General features: G+C 41.4%; 1 protein-coding gene across 5 annotated transcripts in view; it reads right to left on the bottom strand.

Annotated features, from left to right (window-relative positions):
- Window positions 1-20311, bottom strand: part of skap2 (src kinase associated phosphoprotein 2) — a 277737-nt gene that overhangs the window by 85503 nt on the left and 171923 nt on the right. For all 5 annotated transcript variants that reach the window (XM_043689567.1, XM_043689565.1, XM_043689566.1 and 2 more), the window contains exons 5-8: window positions 19890-19967; window positions 18762-18845; window positions 12554-12678; window positions 5949-6012 (exon numbers count right to left, since the gene is read on the bottom strand). In XM_043689567.1, coding sequence (XP_043545502.1) covers window positions 5949-6012; window positions 12554-12678; window positions 18762-18845; window positions 19890-19967 — 351 coding nt within the window. The remainder of the gene's footprint in view (window positions 1-5948; window positions 6013-12553; window positions 12679-18761; window positions 18846-19889; window positions 19968-20311) is intronic.

The following is a 20311-nucleotide window of genomic DNA, read 5'->3' as shown; positions in this document are numbered from 1 at the left end:
GGGGCGTTGGAAATGTGATAGGTGGAAGGAGGTCAAGGTGAGGGTGATAGGCCGGAGTGGGGTGGGAGCGGAGAGGTCAGGAAGAAGACTGCAGATTAGGAAGGCGGTGCTGAGTTTGAGGGATTTGACTGAGACAAGGTGGGGGGAGGGGAAATGAGGAAACTGGAGAAATCGGAGTTCATCCCTTGTGGTTGGAGGGTTCCTAGGAGGAAGATGAGGCGTTCTTCCTCCAACCGTCGTGTTGCTATGGTCTGGCGATGGAGGAGTCCAAGGACCTGCATGTCCTTGGTGGAGTGGGAGGGGGAGTTGAAGTGTTGAGCCACGGGGTGGTTGGGTTGGTTGGTCCGGGTGTCCCAGAGGTGTTCTCCTCGAATATATGGCCCCATTCAGCTATGTTCAGCAAAGTCTCCTTGCAGCTTCTCCTCCAGGTCTTCCGGGAAAGGAGAGATATTGTTGCCCAGTAACAGGCATTAAGAGATCTTCCTGCTTTGCAAAGCCAGCATATGGTCAGAGATTACCATGGGGTAGCAGCTGTGGGATGTACATGTGAAACTAGGTCAAGCTCGGAAAAATTGCAAAGTGAGGTTTCAGAAAAGTGGCTCTCATAAGGGTATGAAGCAACGCATGTGCTAGTGGAGAGTCAGCATATATATACTGTTCCAACTGGATTGCCCTAACTATTTCATAATTCTAATTATACAAGGTTCTACGAAATTTGCACGACCAAACTCCTTTATAGTTTTAAAGACCTTTGGCAAACCAACTATCCATTTCCCTCTGAGAATTGAGAGTTCCAGCTTTTCAGTCACACTGTTCCTAGTGTTTCTATGTTCATTTTACAATAAGATGACCAGAACTATGTGCAGAGTATTCTCATGAGACCTAGCCATTGAAAGGATTTAAAAAAAAAATACTTTACATAACTTCCCCCTTTTCAATTCTCTATTCTTTTTCCAGAAATGAGCCCTAATGCTTTACTTGGAACTGTTAACCTATATTGCTGCTCTTAACTACTTTTGCACTTGTACCTCTAGAATGCCTGCACATTTAAACTCAAAACTGGAGAACTTCGATCATATTGATTGGTTGTGACATCACTTAGCTCTAATGCATTCCTGCTTCTGCTGTTTGGTGCACAGAGTTTTGGATTGCAACTTCACCCGGTTGGCACCACAGTTTTAGATATGCCAAGTGCTGCTCTGGCATGCTCTACTGAACCAGCACTGATTTGATTGCTTGATGTTAATGGTCAAGTGAAGCATAAACCAGGCCATGAGGTTACAGCATGTGGTTGAGTACAATCTTCTGCTGCTGACATCTTTGTCACATCTTTGGACTAGTAACATCTTTGGAGCTACCATTGACCAGAAACACCACATAAACACAGTGGCTATAAGAGTAGGTCAGAGGTTAGGAAAACTATGTCCAGTAACTCTCATCCTGACTCCCCAAAACCTGACCACCTTCTATGAGAGTGTGATGAAATATTTCCCACATTCAAGGCTGGAAATCATCCTGGACAAAGCAGCCTGACTTATTGGCACAACATCCACAAGCATTAGTCCCTTCACTAACACCTCTCAGTAGTACCAGTGTATACAAAATAGATAAAATGCATTGCAGAATTTCACCATAGATCTTCAGAAAGCATCTTCCAAATCCATGAACACTTCCATCTAGAAGGACAAGGACAGCAGAATACCACTACCTGCAAACTCCTCTAAGCCACTCACCATCCTGGCTTGGGAATATAGCACTCTTTCTTCACTGACACTGGGTCAAAATCCTTCCCTATGGACATTGTAGATCTAAATACAGCATGTGGACTGCAATGTTTCAAGAAAGCAACTCATCACTACCTTCCCAAGTCAAGCCGCTATGGTAATACAGCATATTCCCACAATAGCAATGAGATACGACCAGTCTTTTGTTTATGAGATATTGATCAAGGAATAAAATACTGGACACAGAAGATAACTTCTCTCTTCTTCAAAATTGTGATATGGCATCTTTCACAGTTTCAGTTTAATTTCTCATTCAAAAGATGGAACTTTCAACAATAGGCATCTCTCAGTACCAACTAGTGTTTGAACTCCTATTTATGGCAAAATAAATAACAGACAGACAGATAATGATATGGGTGATTTGAAACCTACCCCTGAAATGGCAGAGTAAAGCACACAACTATATTCAATAGGAATTTGGTATGGCCTAGAAGTGCCAACATTTTCTGTGACACTTAACTTGAGAAGGAGTTAAAAAAATTGCACCAGTGATATTCAAGTGACCAAACAGGCTGCATGAGAGTAAAATAGGGTGTTGGATGGGCCTGGGAGAGAATTCTTCAGGATACTTCGAAGATGGCTAAACACTGTCCAAGCATAATGGAGTGGATAGTGGAGGTGGTGGTCCAGGGTTGGGGGGCAAGTGGTGTTTATGTATTGAGTGAGATAGAGAGAGTGTGTGAAGGAGATGAGTAAATGAATGAGGGACGTTAATGAGTAGGAAGGTGAAGATGGCGAGAGAGGGGATGAGTGAAAGACATTAGAGACAGGAATAGGACTAAGGTTGTGGTGGCAGATGTAAGCATTGAAGATTACAGTCAGGGCCAGCAATGAATTCAAGGCAGGAAGTACTGCAAGTACACATAGGGATTTGTAAATAAGTTGATGATATTTGGGGAATAGAGCACTATCAGGTTATACAGTACAATATAGTGAAAAATATTTTTAATTCATTTATTAATAGCAATGACTAACAATCTTCACTCCAAGAATTATTCTTGGCTTCTTTTTTACAACTTTTATAACAGAGAGCGAAGTTTTTCAATAATTTCTCCCTCTGCTTAAGGATGCTTTCCACTCAACAACCTAAATTTTCAAATTTTAGTATTGATTACTAAATGGATTGCTGTGTCAAAATGCCTATAAACTTTCACAAATAACTTCCATTTAATATAGGGCCTTTAATGTAGGAAAGCATTCTACGGTATGTTACACATGCAAACTAAAATAATAAGTAGTTTGGAGTTAAAACAGGAGATTTTAAGATAAGTCATCAAAATGCATTATAGATAGCCTTAAGGCAAATCTTAAAGAAGAAAATTCCAAAGGCTAGAGCTCATATGGCAGGAGACATGGCCACAAGGATGATGGCAAGGGGCGTGAAAAAAGGTACAACAGACCAAAGATGTTCTTAAAATTGACAAACTGTAGAAGCTGAGAGATTTTGGAGGGCCAAGATAATGGAGGGATTTTGTTATTGAGCAAGGACAAGAATTCTAATCCCGAGGATCCTGCCTAAAACATCAACTTTCCTGCTCCTTGGATGCTGCTGGTTATGCAGAAAAACTGAGTAATGTTGTTAAGAGGATAGCAGGGCTCAATATTTGTTGAAATAAAAACAAAGTACTAAAAAAACTCAGCAGGTAGGAGACTTCTGCAGCAAGGGAAACAGAGTTAATGTTTCAAGTTCAATATGACTCTTCATTTCCAGCATTTGCACTATTTTTCTGTTATTTAGATTACATTACAGTGTGGAAACAGGCCCTTCGGCCCAACAAGTCCACACCGACCCGCCGAAGCGAAACCCACCCATACCCCTACATTTACCCCTTACCTAACACTACGGGCAATTTAGTATGGCCAATTCACCTGACCCTGCACATCTTTGGATTGTGGGAGGAAACCGGAGCACCCGGAGGAAACCCACGCAGACACGGGGAGAACGTGCAAACTCCACACAGTCAGTCGCCTGAGGCGGGAATTGAACCCGGGTCTCTGGCGCTGTGAGGCAGCAGTGCTAACCACTGTGCCACCGTGCCGCCCACCAAATCTAAATCTTGCTTAAATCTTGCTTGATGTAGTCCAGCTGGAATAGTAAGAAATGGCCAAAACAATTATTAACCATGTGTATTATAGTCTGCACCAAACATAAACAAGTGAAAGTAGGAGCTGTACTGGGAAATGACAAGTTTGAGAGAGAGTCAAAAGTGTTATAAGTACAAGAGTCTCAAAGGCACTGGTGATAATTGAGCAAAGTGCAAAAGGTGTAAAAGTACTTTGACAAAAGGTTGCTTAATAGTCAGCACTGCCGCCTCACTGTGCCAGGGACCCGGGTTCAATTTCAGCCTCAAGCGACTATCTGTTTGGAGTTTGCACATTCTCCCATTGCCTGCGTTGGTTTCCTTTGAGTGTTCCAATTTCCTCCCACAGTCCAAAGATATGCAGGTTAGGTAGATTGGCCATGCTAAATTGACCCATTGTTTTCAAGGATGTGCAGGCTGAGAGAATTAGCCACGGGGAATGCAGGGTTACAGGGAGGTGGACAGCTCTTCGAAGGGTTGGTGTGGACTCGATGGGCAAAATGGCCTGCTTTCACACTAGAGATTCTATGATTCTATGAATGCGAGCAGCTTTATAGCCTGAAATTTGATAGTGCCAGTCTAAATGACTTAAACTGTGGGGTTGGAGAGGGTAGCTTCTCCAAACTTGGAGAAGGTTTATTTGTTGGTTGAAAGTGGAGTCTGACCTAGATAGCATAGTGAAGGCAGGGTTTAATGTGTTTTCTTTTATTGTTCAGAGCACTGAGCATAGGAGTTGGGAGGCTATGTTGCAGCTGTATGGGACATCGGTTTGGCCACTGTTGGAATATTGTGTGCAATTCTGGTCTCCCTCTGAGAGAAAGGACGTTGTGAAACTTGAAAGGGTTCAGAAAAGATTCACAAGAATGTTGCCAGGGTTAGAGGGTTTCAGCGATAGGAAGAGGCAGTTTTCTCTAGAGCGCCAGAGGCTGTGGGCTGACCTTAGAGGTTTATAATATCATGAGGGACTTGGATAGAGAAATAGACAAGGGCTTTTCCCTGGATTGGGGGAGTCCAAAACAAGAGAGCATAGGTTTAGGGTTAGAGGGGAAGGAACCCAAGGGGCAACTTGTTCATGCAGAGGGTGGTGAATGTATGGAATGAGCTGCCAGAGGAAATGGTGGAGACTGGTACAATTACAACATTTAAAAGGCATCTGGATGAGTTCATGAAGAGGAAGGGTTTAGAGGGATATAGGCCAAGTTCTGGCAAATAGAACTAAATTAATTTAGGATATCTGGTTGGCATGGATGAGTTGGACCAAAGGGTCTATTTCTGTGCTGCACATCTCTATGACAATTACACAAGCTGACTTCAGAAGGGAAAATAGGGATAGTGAGGAATAACCAGGTAAATAAAGACAGCCTTCTCCGTGAATAAGACTACTGAAATGGAAAGAGTGGCTGAGATGACAAAGTCAAGTGATGGATAACGTTTGAATGTTCATTTGGAGGCCAAATTTAAGGGAGACTGATGGACTCAGAAGAAATGGCTAGATGATTTGAAGTGGAATTTGAAATCAACAAAAACAAGTGTTGAAATTGAAGGAGGAAAGAAGCTGGATATCCAAGTGAAAATTTTAGGGTGATGTTTGAGTGGGGAATGGAGAATATAGATTTTAAAAAAGGCTAGAAGAGGAGTGAAACAAGGCAAAATGCTGCTAGAGGAGTAGGAACAGACAAATATGAGACCTACATAACATTATAGCCATATGCACTGGACAGGTGGTGGATGAATGGATGTGCACGCAGTAATGCAATTAGAGCAACATTGACAATATTGTAAAGCCACATTTTAGCAAAGTTCATTCTGTGAATAAAAGGGTTTCAAGTCTTGAATGTTCGGGCCTATTTCGTTAAGAAATGAAGAGAGCAGTGCTGATTGCTTACTTGCATGCAGGTGCAGATTTGCTTTGCAAGTTAGTGCTAATTCACTTAAAGGGTCCAGCGAAGTTGAGCATTTGCCACAGGTGACTACCAATAATTCCATTATCCAGCAGAGGTAAAACAACAATAATTAGATACAGGCAGAAAATGACAGACTAACACTGCCAACCTTTTAGTTCCATGTCTGTTTTAACTCTTACCTTTTAATACAAATTGAAGCTGCTCAACCCATTCTTCTGCCTCATTTGAAGAAGCTGCAGCAAACTGAAAAATTTAAAATGAACGCTAAATGTCAGAAATATATGCTGTCAGATATTAGTGCTTATCTTCAGTAGATTTTTTTTCTTTGAAGGATGTTTATAATTGTGTTCAAGTTAATTTAGACAAATTTAAGTAACTAAAGCAGAGGATGACAGTTTAGATTCCTTGCAGCAGCTAGCAACTACGTGAATACTGTTCTTCTTGATCAATGTCAAATGCAAAGCCGATGAGCAAAATTTACCCGTGGCAATTAAGAGACATCAGTGTCTCTTTTTTTCTTTAAACTGCTATTTTCAGACCCTCCAAAAAAAAATTCATTTGTCAGAATTAGAATCAGCAACTTAACTTGACGACTTAATAAACTAGCTTTCAACAGAAGCAAAAAATTATTATACCAGCAGTATCATTAAAAATTGATTGAAAGATTCCATTAAATGCCTTGTCTACACTGGATGTCACTTTCAGACACTGTAAAGGTTTTAGTACTTGTCCTGCCAAAAAATGCCAAAATTAATTAACAAGAATAATTTTGTTGAAAGAATTCTATCCTTTTTGCTGCATCTTTTGAAACAACTGATTACTATTAGAAAATGGTTACATAAGAGTATGAAGAGTACTATTCAAACTTGTCTTTACTGTTTACAAATGAGAGAACATTGGCCCAACTTCTGCAGAGGTAACGACAACAACTATCCACTAAACAACCTGTTGTATTTTTAAGCTGCCTTTAACACATTTAAAGCTTCTCAAGGTGCTTCAGAGGTGCAACAAAGACTGAGCCATACAAAAAAACACTAGTGCAAATGAAAGGAGGTTTAAAAGTGGAAGTGAGTTGGAGAGGCAAAGAGGTGTGGAGAGATTTCCAGAGTATAGGGCCGAAGAAGCTAAAATCATAGCCAACAACAGTGAAGCAATAAAATTGGGGATTGTTAATTTACCAGAAGTGTAGATACATCAGAAATTTGTGGGAGGAAAGAAGATCGTAGAGATAAGGAAGCCAAGGTCATACAGAGTTTGAAAACAAGGATGCAAATTTTAAAATCAAGACATGGCTTGAGAAGGAGTTAAGGTAATTGAGTAAGCATAAGTTGCTATGAGTGAACAGGGCATGTTGTGAATTAGGCCATTCAGAGCATAGTTTGCTAGATCTCAAGTTCCAAGGAAAAAGTTTGGAGCAAATCAGGGGTACTTCAGAATAGCTAAAGCTGGAGACAACACAGACATGGAGGGCGGCAACATCTGGAGTCTGCACATGCACAGAATAATGCAAAAATCCAGATGTTACTGCCAATGTTTCCATGCTTCATCAGATGATGCATTACTGAAGCATCTCATCACTGTTTACGGAGACATCAATGCAGTTCTAGATATCACTGTTGTATCTCTTCTTCCTCACTCACGGGAAGCATGGGCAAAATTGACACAAGTAATCATCAGACTGGAACTGAACCCTGGTCCCTGGTGATGTAAGGGAGCAGTGCTAACCACTGTGCCACCATGCCACCCATAACACTATCAACACTTAGAAAACATAGATACAAACTGGTTACAGCATTTCATAAAGAATTGTAGTGGGGGTAATACAATTTTTACTCACTTTTTAGATTCTACTCATCTTCAAATCATGGTTCACTGGCAAAATGTGATTCAGAGAAGCTTACAAAATGTGATTAGTTCATTGTAAATTGCAGCAGTTCCGAAATTCCTACATCCAGAATGGCGTTGGAAACCTCTAAACAGTGGCGTCCAGATTTCCTGCCCTGTCCTCCTTCCAGTGCATAGCTAGAGATAAAAATCGGGCAGTGTTTCTAGATACGCACTGGTCACCATTGTGTGTACACAGCCTCATACTTCAGAAGGAGGAGTCCTGGCCTCTGGAATAGTAGCCCAGTAATATTAACCTATTGCTGCATTCTGACAAGGTGCCTTTTGTGGGGAGGGGGATAAGAGGGGGAGGGAAAGGGGTATAAATGTTATGACTGGTTACAGGTGAGCCAGAAACATCAAATTTATGATTCCTCAAATGCAATTTTTGTAAAATTTAACAGGTTCAGCAAGTTAATGTGGCCACCATCCAAAATTGGACATTCTAAATCTGACCCACAGCCAGTGTAATCAGGGATGACGAGAAAAATTGGCCAAACTAAATTACACAGCAGCCAGGAGCTATCAGCTACAGAGACCAAGGTCAAAGAGGTCACAAAGATTCGGGGGAACCAGTTACAACAGCCTGAGGGTCGCGTATTTGAAAAGTGTTGATTAGATGGTTAAACATCTTGACTTCCAGCCATTGCCTGACAACATACATTTTATACCTCCCCAGCATGGCAACAGTGAAGGGTTTGGAGTGACCCCAGTGGATGCTTGAACCCTGCTCAAGTCCCCATTGAGCAAGGCCAAGAATATCCTGGAAGGTCCTGGCCAAGGGGGAATAAAACACAGGAAGCTATCCCCTCAGCGAACACTCGCAGTAAGACTTGTAGTGGAAGACTGTGCAGCAAACCAATCTTGTAATCTATATTGATTCATAGCTCAATAATCTGCATGTACACCCTATAAACTGAATTGAAGAGATTTTGAAAACAGATGAAGAATCTGTTATCAAGGGGGTTATGAAACTTTAATGCATTCACAGCATGTAGTATACACAAATTATACAAGTATTAAAGAGTTGTAACTCATTAGTAGTCAGGACTGTTGCTATTAGGCCTATCGAGATAGGCTGCAATTAAATAGGGAGAACAAATTTAAGGAAGACAATGAGGGGAAATGTGGCAGAAGAGAAATTCAATCATTACAGAATTATGAAACACTTGAGGCAATGGACAGAGACTGAAGTATTGCTTGGGGCATGGTCCAAACAAAACTGACTTCGCAAGGTCAACTAAAAGTTTGATTCTATATTACTTACTCCTCTTCCCCATCTTCCTCTGGAGATAGTGACCTTCACTCTAATGCAATATAATAGATGCCGGTATCATTTCCATAGATTGCAACCTTGCTATTGTGAAAAAGCTTGAGTGTTCAGTTGTTCCCAAGAGTGATGCCATTATGAGTTCTCAACTCCTGGTTGAGTCACCTATGAAGCTAAGGTCAGAGGGGAGGAGCCAGATGAAGTGCAATCCAAAACAAGTCCTTAACAGAGAGGCAAGTGGAGGATTTTTATGAAATCTCAATGGCTGATATGGCAGATGAAGGCTGCAGCAGTAGGGAGATTCCCAGTCATTAAAACTTCCTTGTCACTAGAATGCAACAGAAATCCCACGTTAAAAGATGTCCCACGCAAGGCATCCACTTTGAGCAATTCAATACACCACAAACACACAGCACAAGCCTTGCAGCAATACAAGAGGTGACGGGGACAGGATTGAGAGATCTTGATATCCCTAGGTTTGGATCAGCAGAGTTTGACTCTGTTGTTTCGTTCTTGGAATAGGAACAGAAGAGCATTTTGACAGCTTTCTTCATGACTGAGTAGCCCTCTTCAGGATCCATTCTGCTCACCCAGACTGGGGAAGGAACTAGAAGGATGCTCTTAAAATAGTCAGTCCCATCACACACCTAGCTGAAAGACTATATCCAGAAGGCCCATGTACTTGCAGTCTGAAAACCAACAGGAAACTCAATCTTCGAACCTGGAATGTACAAACCCACATGGGTAATGAGCAAAACTATCTTACAGAAAGAATAACACCCCTTATTGCCCATGGACTCTTTCAACTTCAACACTGATATTGATGCCCTGAAGGAGACTTGAAGAGCAGGCAAAGGGCTGAGAGAAAATCAAACAAATTAACCCAGAACACATGGAATTAGATTCACAACCAAGAACAAACACAACAGCTGTGTTTCGGAGCTCCCTGCTGGCATCATTGATCGCCTCTTGACTCTTTGTCTTGCCAAGAACCAGCAGTAAATGATCATCAGTGCCTGTGCTCCAACCCTTAACATTAGTAATGAGTTCAAAGAAGGTTTCCACTTCACCTTGTTCACTATACTCACCAACATCCATAAGATAGATAAAATTATCCTCTCCTTGGAGACTTCAATGGTAGGGCTAGAAAGAACTCCCAACTTTCAATAAGGACCATCAGAAAGGAAATAAATTGTATTACAACTCCAATGGAATTTTCCTACTCACCAAATGTGCAGAACACCAGCTGATCATCACCAATATACTGCTTTGTCATAAAGACAAGTTCAAGATTTCTTGGAGGCATCCACACCAAAGCACTGACAGATGATCAACTTGCTATGGTGTGATCCAGAGACCAAAGGATTGTCCTCATTACCAAAGCGATGACCAGTGTAGACAACTGCTGGATAGACTACTGGCTCATCTGCTCCACAATAGCCATCAGAAGTAGTTGAAGGCAAAGAATTAATTCAGAAAAAAGCTCAACATTGAGCAGCTTTAAGAGCCGAGCAGGCTAGTGAACATTTAACAATATCTTCACCAAAATCTCCAAAGAGTTCATTTTAATGGAGTGCAAGAAGACTGCCATTATCTCATGCCAGTAAGAAACCATCGACTACAAGACTAGGAAATACCAAGACTAGTTTGACAAGAATAACCACATCAGCTAAAACCTCAGGAGGAAAGCTTTCCATGCCTGAGACAAACAGGAGAACTCATCAATTAGCAAAGGCAAAGTTATGAAGGACAGCAAATCTTAGCAGGTCTTATACACTTAGTGGTAAGGTCCTAGGGAGTGTTGCTGAACAAAGAGACCTTGGAGTTCAGGTTCAGGTTCATAGCTCCTTATAAGTGGAGTCGCAGGTAGATAGGATAGTGAAGGCGGCTTTTGACATGCTTTCCTTTATTGGTCAGAGTATTGAGTACAGGAATTGGGAGGTCATGTTGCGGCTGTACAGGACACTGGTTAGGCCACTGTTGGAATATTGTGTGCAATTCTGGTCTCCTTCCTATCGGAGAGATGTTGTGAAACTTGAAAGGGTTCAGAAAGGATTTACAAGGGTGTTGCCAGGTTGGAGGATCTGAGCTACAGGGAGAGGCTGAACAGGATGGGGCTGTTTTCCCTGGAACGTCAGAGGCTGAGGGGTGACCTTATAGAGGTTTACAAAATTATGAGGGGCATGGGTAGGATAAATAGACAAAGTCTTTTCCCTGGGGTTGGAGAGTCCAGAACTAGAGGGCATAGGTTTAGGGTGAGAGGGGAAAGATATAAAAGAGACCGAAGGGGCAAATCTTTCATGCAGAGGGTGGTACGTGTATGGAATGAGCTGCCAGAGGATGTGGTGGAGGCTGGTACAATTGCAACATTTAAGAGGCATTTGGATGGGTATATGAATAGGAAGGGTTTGGAGGAATATGGGCCAGGTACTGGCAGGTGGGACTAGATTCGGTTGGGATATCTGGTCGGCATGGACAGGTTGGACCAAAGAGTCTGTTTCCATGCTGGACATTTTTATGACTCTATAACACCAAAATTACAGGTGTAGTGGACAGTGAATTCATTTCAATTCAAGAAGGTTACCTCAGAGTACAAGGGGATCTTGATCAGTTGGGCAAATGGGCTGAGGAGTGGCAGATGGAGTTTAATTTAGATAACTGCAAGGCGCTGCATTTTGGAAAAGCAAATCAGAGCAGGGCTTATACACTTAATGGTAAGGTCCTGGGGCGTGTTGCTGAAAAAGAGACCTTGGAGTGCAGGTTCATAGTTCCTCAAAAGTAGAGTTGCAGGTAGATAGAATAGTGAAGGAAACGTTTGGTATGCTTTCCCTTATTGGCTAGAGCATGGAGTATAGGAGTTGGGAGAAAGTAAGAACTGCAGGTGCTGGTGATTAGAGTTGACAGTGTGGTGCTGGAAAAGCACAGTTGGTCAGGCACTATCCGAGGAGCAGGAGAATTGACGCTTTGGGCAAAAGCCCTTCAGCAGGCATATAGGAGTTGGGAGGTCATGTTGCAGCTGTACAAGACATTGTTTAGGCTTCTGTTAGAACATTGCATGAAATTCTAGTCTCCTTCCTATCGGAAGGATGTTGTTAAACTTGTAAGGGTTCAGAAAAGATTTATAAAGGATGTTACCAGGGTTAGAGGATTTGAGCTATTGGGAGAGGTTGAATAGGCTGGGGCTGTTTTGCCTGGAGCATCAGAGGCTGAGGGGTGACCTTATAGAGGTTTATAACATCATGAGGGGCATGGATAGAATAAATAGACAAGGTCTTTTCCCTGGGGTGGAGGAGTCCAGAACTAGAGGGTATAGGTTAGGGGGAGGGGGGAAAAGATATAAAAGGCACCTAAGGGCCAACTCTTTCACAGAGGGTGGTGCGTGAATGGAATGAGCTGCCAGAGGAAGTGGTGGAAGCTGGTATAACCACTGCATTTAAAAGGCATCTGGATGAGTATATGAATTGGAAGGGTTTAGAGGGACATGGGCCAAGTGCTGGCAAATGGGACTAGATTAGGTTTGAATATCTGGTCGCCATGGACAAGTTGGACTGAAGGGTCTGTTTCCGTGCTGGACATCTCTATGACTCTAAGTGGTACAAATTCTATTAAATCAAATAAAAATACACAAACCTGATACAGTCGTTTATTAGGAGCAGAGAGTTCAAAACAGCAATCCTTCTTTGCATCTTTTCTGATGGTAGTTGTCAGCTGGACTGTGTAGCCATCTATGACAAAATCACCTTTTTGCTGTTTATCTGCAAATACATTATAAAACAAAGATTTCATATATTTTATCTATATGAATGGATCTCAACAATTGGTGTTAAAAATAACAGCAATGAGCCACAACATCAGACTAATATGTTCAAAGCATTACTTTGATTTAGGAGACAATGATAAGGTAGTCTTTAATGCCCATCACTAATTGCCCTCAGGGTACGGAGAGTCAATGTCATGAGTCATTTTACAGCCACACTAATTAACAGAACAAGCAATGAGTGTTCCCTCGAGATTGTTTCATGGCTTCACCATATCCTTCTAGATATCAGAGGTCACAGGCTCGTTGTTAAAGGTAATCTGGCAAACTGCTACAGGGAATCTTGTAAATGGTACAAACTACAACCAATATCTGTGGTGCTGGAAAAGCACAGCAGGTCAGGCAGTAATCGAGGAACAGGAGAATTGACGTTTTGGGCATAAGCCCATCATCAGGAATGAAGGGTTTATGCCCAAAATGTCAATTCTCCTGCCTTTCCAGCACCACACCTTTTGACTCTGATCTCCAGCATCTGCAGTCCTCACTTTCTCCTACAACCAATATCGATCAATCATAGAAGCAGGCCATGCAGTCCATCAAGTGCACACGGACCCCCGAAGAGCATCCCAACCACACCCACCACCCTACTCTATCCATGTAACCCTGCATTTCCAATGACTAACCTACCTAGCCTGCACATAGCTGGTCACTGTGGACAATTTAGTATGGCCAATCCATCCAATCTGCACATCTTTAGACTGAGAGAGAAAACCGGAGTACCTGGAGGAAACCCACGCTGACATGGGGAGAATGTGCAAGCTCCACACAGATAATCACCCGAGGCTGGAATTGAACACAGGTCCCTGGCTCTGAGGCAGCAGTGATAACCACTGAGCCACTGTGCTGCTCCTGTGAAAGGAGTGAATGTTTGGGTGATAGATACGGTGCCAATCAAGTGGGTTGCTTAGTTCTGAATGGTATCAAGTTTTTTTTGAGTGTTACTGGAACTACACTCATCGCAAAGAAGAATTCCAGATGAACTACATCCTCAGGACTTAGAGGTTGCTTATGAGATAATAGATGCATTGGTGTTAATTTTTCAAAATTCCATAGATTCTGCCTATATCATGAAAGTGAAATAATAAGGATGCAAACTGATATTGATTGGTTGAGCGAGTGGTCAAAAATCTGGCAGATGAAGTACATTGTGGGAAAATATCAAGTTGTACAATTTAGAAAAAAGGGAGAAAAAGAGTATTACTTAAATGGAGATTCCAAGGTACAGAAGGGTCTAAATGTCCTACAGTATGAGTCACAAGGATACTAAGTAAATACAGCACATAATCAGGAAGGCCAATGGGACAATATAATTTGTTATTTTTACATTCAACTCCTTCATAATAAAGTTACGCTTCAGTTATTAGGGTGTTGGTGAGACCCTGTGCTGAATACTGTATGTCAATGTGTAGCATTTTGATGTCTTCATTAAGGAAGGAATGAATGTAAAGTTAGAAGTTCAGAGGTTTACTATATTGATACCTGGAATGAGTAGGTTGCCTTATGAAGATAGTTTGCACAGATTAGGCTTGTTTCCATTGGAATTCAGAACAGTGATGAGTAACTTGGTTAAAGTATATAGGATTTGGGGCGGCACGGTGGCACAGTAGTTAGCACTGCTCCCTCACAGCGCCAGAGACCTGGGTTCAATTCCCGCCTCAGGCGACTGTCTGCGTGGAGTTTGCACATTCTCCCCGTGTCTGCGTGGGTTTCCTCCGGGTGCTCTAGTTTCCTCCCACAGTCCAAAGGTGTGCAGGTAAGGTGAATTGGCCATGCTAAATTGCCCGTAGTGTTAGGTAAGGGGTAAATGTAGGGGTATGGGTGGGTTGTGCTTCGGCGGGTTGGTGTGGACTTGTTGGGCTGAAGGGCCTGTTTCCAAACTGTAACGTATTCTAATCTAATTAGATTAGATTACTTAGGGTGGAAACAGGTCCTTCGGCCCAACAAGTTCACACCGACCCGCCGAAACGCACCCACCCAGACCCATTCCCCTATATTTACCCCTGCACCTAACACTACGGGCAATTTAGCATGGCCAATTCACCTAATCTTTGGGCTGTGGGAGGAAACCGGAGCACCCGGAGGAAACCCACGCAGACACAGGGAGAATGTGCAAATTCCACATAGTCAGAGGCGGGAATTGAACCCAGGTCTCTGGCACTGTGAGGCAGTAGTGCTAACCACCGTGCCGCCCAAGATCCTTAATGATCTTGATAAAATGAATGAGGAAAAGGATGTTGCATCCTGTGGGTCAGTCCAAAACCAAGAGGTTCTGTTTTAACATTAGGGGGCACCTCTAAGGACTGAGATAAGGAGAACTTCTTTCTTGCCAAAGGTTGAGGCACTTCAGAACTCTCTACCTAAGGTGCTGAAGGTGACAGTATTATTTAATATCTGTAAGGCCAAGGTCATTAGATTCCCTTGGCTAATAAGAATTGAAGGTTATTGGGATAGTTGGGAATATGGAATCTAAAACAAACAGATTAGACATGATCTCACTGAGTGGAGTTAACTCAAGGTGTCAAATGATCTTTCTCTGCTCCCATTTTGCCTGCTTACATCCAAAACACACATCTTGTGCTTTGCAGATGGTATATTATAAAATGAAATACATGCTATTGCTCTTGGAATTGCATTGACAAATTTATTAACTGTGATTTTCCAATATGAAATAGTTTTTAAAAAGGACTAAAAACATGGGTGCCACCTGAACCACACAAGTTGGCCAAGTTTTAAGAAACCAATGTGGATTAAACTAAAGATAGTTAAACTGAAATTGGCATTTGCCTTCAATGCAATGAAACCAATCAGCCACATTCCAAGGAAAGTGCAAACAGTTCATTTGATTTACACCATGTGAATCTACATATCGCCTGCAATTATCAAGCCTGAAACATAGTTAATAGACACAGAGCATACAAATAAGTTTCTATTTCAATTGCAAATACAGAAATTGCTGGTAATGCTCAGCAGGTCTGGCAGCAGCTGTGGATAGAAATTAGAATTAATTTTTCAGGTCTGCGACCCTTGCACTCAATTATTTCAAGTTACTGTTTTTAGGTAGTACAAAGGAGAACAAAGCTCCTAGATGAAAGCACTGACTGGAAAGAAACAGAACTCAGAAATTAAAAGTTAATACAATACTCACAACGGATTACCTCCAGGAAAACAACTGCAGTCTGAGATTAAAACTTACATGAGGACGCTGATCTACACATTCTTTTATTTTCCTTTGCTTTGAACACTCTTTTTAACTCTGTACATTCGAACTTATGTGTAATATGATTGACTTTGTCTTTTTATTTTCCTGGGACTAGCAGGTAATAAAATCAATCATTCAAGAAAACCTTGTGTTTGACTCTATTACTTACAGTAAAAACTGCCAACATTTTTGATTGGATAAAACAACAGACTCACATTATAGGACTGAACCTTCTGTTGCAACCAACTGGGGCAGTTGAGAAGAGGGGTGTCATTTCATTCCTTCCCACCAGGTTGTAACAATGGCAGACAGATTTTGAGGGAACCTGGGGCAAGTTACTTACTAGAAAGTTCCTATGTTCTCACCTGCTCATCTAGCCTCAAATTGTATACATCTGGTCCAGTGAACTTTCTGTTCAACAATAATCCCCAGGATGTGGAATAGTTAGGGATTCAATGATGGTAATACCATTATATTTCAAGAGGAGATGGCTAGATTCTCTCTTATTCAAGATTGTCAGTGTTTGGCCCTTAACATCATACAAATATTATTTGCACCTTATCAGCTTAAGCCTGGAGGTTCTTCAGGTCTTGCTGCAGACAAACACAGACAGTTTTAGAATCTGAGAAGTCACAAACACTGCAACCATTAGTAAATGTCCCGACTTCTGATTTAACGATGGAGGTTAAGTAATTGAGAAGCAGGTGAACAATGGTAGAGCTTGGGAAACAATGAATGATAAAAGTAACAGCAATGCCCCAAGAGGCTGAAATGATTTGTACTGGACACCACAGCCAACCTTACAACCATATTCATTTAGGCTGGGTATTACGCCAATTGGTGAACAGCTTTCCCCAACAACCAGTGGTTTTCACTTTGCTAGGACTTTTCTCTCTCACATTTAGTCAAAAGACATCTTGTGGTAAATTCATTTCTGGAATTTGGCTGCTTTGTCCATAATTGAACCAAGGCTTTATTGAAATCTGGATTCGAGGGGCCCTGGCTGAACTCAAACCAAGCAGATTAATAAACATGTGCCCTTTGATAACACCACTTACTCAAAGTTAATTGATGAGATGGAAATTGACCAGATTAGATGTGTCCTGTTTTTCTCTAAAGGACATATCCTGACAAATTTTCCATTTTTTATTGGAAGGCGTCATGCCCGAAACGTTGATTCTCCTGCTCCTTGGATGCTGCCTGACCTGCTGTGCTTTTCCAGCAACACATTTTCAGCTCAAATTTTCCACTTTGTCAACGTTAATATACTGAACAGCTTGAATAGAGCTACAGCTAGTACTGGGCTACAAATCTTTAATATTGTAGCTGCAATGTTGTTAGGGTCGAGTCTGTTCTGCATACTTGACTATTTCTTGATACCAAGTAGACAAAGTGAACTTGTTGAAAATCAGCATCAGTGGTACTGGGGAGCATGGACAGGAGCAGAAATGGATCATCCAAGGAGCTCTTGTCACTGAAGATGAATGCAGATACGTCAACCTTGTCTTTTGCAGTAATGTGATCACTTCTGCCATCATTGAGGATCTGGATGCGCATGAAATGCCCTCCTGCTCAGTTTTTAACTGTCCGTCACTGTTCACAACTGGATGTGGTAAGATTACAGAGCCTTGACCTTAACTATTCATTAATAATTATTAATGGGGTTGTGGCTATTGGCAGCCAGTTATCGCTGCAACATTCATTTCTCAGGGTAGTGTTCCACAGTCAACAATCTTCAGCTACATCATCAACAATCTTCCCTGCATCACAAGATCAGAAGTGGGGATGCTCAATGATTATTGCATAGTATTCAACATCATTCGCAACTCCTCAAATGTTTGAAGCAGGCATCGTCCAAATGCAACAAGATCTGGCCAATGTTCAGGCTTGGATTGAGAAGTGACGAGTAACATTTGCACCACGAAAGTGCTGGACAATGACCATTTCTAACAAGACTGAAAGCAACCATCATCTGTTGATGCTCATTGATGCAACTACTGTCTAAGTCTTCTACCATTAACATCCTGGAAATTACCATTAACCAAAAACTAAACTGGACCAGCAATATAAATACAGTGGCTACGAGAGAAGGTCAGAAGCTGAGAATCCTGAGGTAAGTAACTCACCTGCATGAATGTAGATTCAACAGGAGCCAAGATGTGAGACACTATCCAGGACAAAGCAGTCTCCTTGCCTCGCAACCCATCTAATATGTTCAAAATTCATTCCCTCTACCACGGATATATGGTGGCAGCAGTGCATACCATTTACAAAGGTTCCTTTGATAGCACCTTCCAAATTGGCAACCTAAACCACCCAAAAGGAAAATACAGCAGATACGTGGGAATAACATCACCTGTAAGTTCCCTTCCATGCCACACACCATCCAAAATTGTAACTATATCACTGTTACTGATTCAAAATCCTGGAATTCCCTTCCCAATGGCATTTGTAGGTGTACCTATACCACAATACTGCAGTAGTTCAGAGTGACAACTGGCTAGCTATCCATGCCCCTTGAATGAATAATAAAAACAAAATGTGCAATCACTTTGCTCTGTCAGTAGCACACACAACTTCCATTGTTTAGTATATATTTAATCTTATGTCGCTGTGTCAATGGCTTATTAACTCTGTTACAGTTGCTTGGCGCTCTTCCATAATCCTTACTTGAATCAGGGTTGGTTATTTCACTTTAATAGAGAGTGAGGGATATCTGGGCTTAGAGGTTGCAGTTTGAACTTTGGAGTAGAATTATTGGAGCAGTTTGGCATGTTCACTGATGAAATTATATGTATGACTGTATGTAAAAGTTAAATTACCTTTTTCTGTTCCATAGTAATAGAAGACATTGTTGTTAAGTACACACCAACGTTTTTGCCATTCAGATCCAAAGAAGCTGTGATCTGTAATAGATATAAGCCAAACACTCAGTTAAAATTAGCATAAATAATGAGTTCAATCAATATCTTATTGTTATTTCAATACAATTGGAAACAGATGATTATTTAAATCTCATGAGCATTGGCACTGGTAACCAAGGGAGTTCAGAAATCAGTAAATAGGATAGGGAGAGTTGGTTTGGTGGTGGTGGTGGTGGGGGGGGGCGAAACAACATAGATTGGGGAATCAATATCAGTCATTACATATACATGTTCATTAGGTCATGGGGTTAAATTTTCAAAACTGCCTTCATCCACACCAGCCTCCAGAATCAAGGAAAGCAAAAGGGGCTATCCTTTCCTGTCCAAAAAATGTAGTCATGCACTCTTCCAGTTGCTGCAGGCAGGCAGCTTCTCTTTGTTCTTACTGTTGATTTGTTTTTTTTTGGAGGAACTTTGCTTTTGGAATGCAAAGGTAGATGTCTCTATTTCTCATCCACTGATGGACAAGTGCATGAGTTTCAGCTATCAATCATCTTCCTGCAAATTCAATGTTCAAACAGAAAACTAGTTTCATGACTCCATAAAATGTGGCCTGATATGCTTTTTGCCCTTCAGATGTTATGTCATCCCTGAAGAGGTTTCAGTATGTTGGCACAACTTGTTATCACAGTCCCTCTGGTTTTCTACTGCGACTGCCCTCATGTTAGGGAATAGTAATTAGCAATGTAGCTTATCACTGAAATACATTGCTGAGTGATAGTGTTTGTAAGGAAACAGAAATGTAGACATCAAACCGTTAAGGAACAGAAATAAATAGTGACACACATGGGGATTCTCAGCATGGTCACAACTGACTGTCATGATCTCAGCTTGTTCTTCAAGACTTGTTTCTCTAAAAATACATATACATAAAAAAGTTAATTAGAAAGTGAGGACACCTGCAAAATGGGCATCTGATACCAGTCGTTAAGGTGCCTGTAACATAAGAGATTGTAAAATAAGAATAATAGTCAGGGTTGTACATTAATAGCTTTTTGTTGCACACAATGCAAAACCATTGCTTACCTTTTCGGCGTTTTTCCAAATATCCAGCTTTCAGAATTTGAGTTAGTTCCTGGGCAGGTATTGGAGGGGATCGCTGAACTACACAAAACAAAGAAATTGCATATTTAAAAATAATGTTCTAAAAGGTAGTGTCTTTTTCCCCCTCATACAAATACATATACTTATTCAGAAAGTATATATTTGCATATGTACATATAACGATGTCAGTTTTAACCAGATGAAATTCAATAACAGTTTCTGATGAAACTAGAGTATTTTGCTCAGTGAACACCTGTGCTCCTTTTTAGATCATTTTGAACCAACTAGAAATAAAATGGAGGAAAGAAGCGAACACGAAGGGAAGCATAACAAGTAGGTGCAATGGCATCTTAGGCACGCAAGATGGAGCCGCTACCCACAAATAACTGCACTTAAATATGTTC

The sequence above is a fragment of the Chiloscyllium plagiosum genome, chromosome 5 (assembly GCF_004010195.1).
Source record: "Chiloscyllium plagiosum isolate BGI_BamShark_2017 chromosome 5, ASM401019v2, whole genome shotgun sequence".
Lineage (NCBI taxonomy): Eukaryota > Metazoa > Chordata > Chondrichthyes > Orectolobiformes > Hemiscylliidae > Chiloscyllium > Chiloscyllium plagiosum.
Note: the sequence above shows the minus strand (reverse complement) of the source record. Positions and strands in the feature narration are given on the sequence as shown.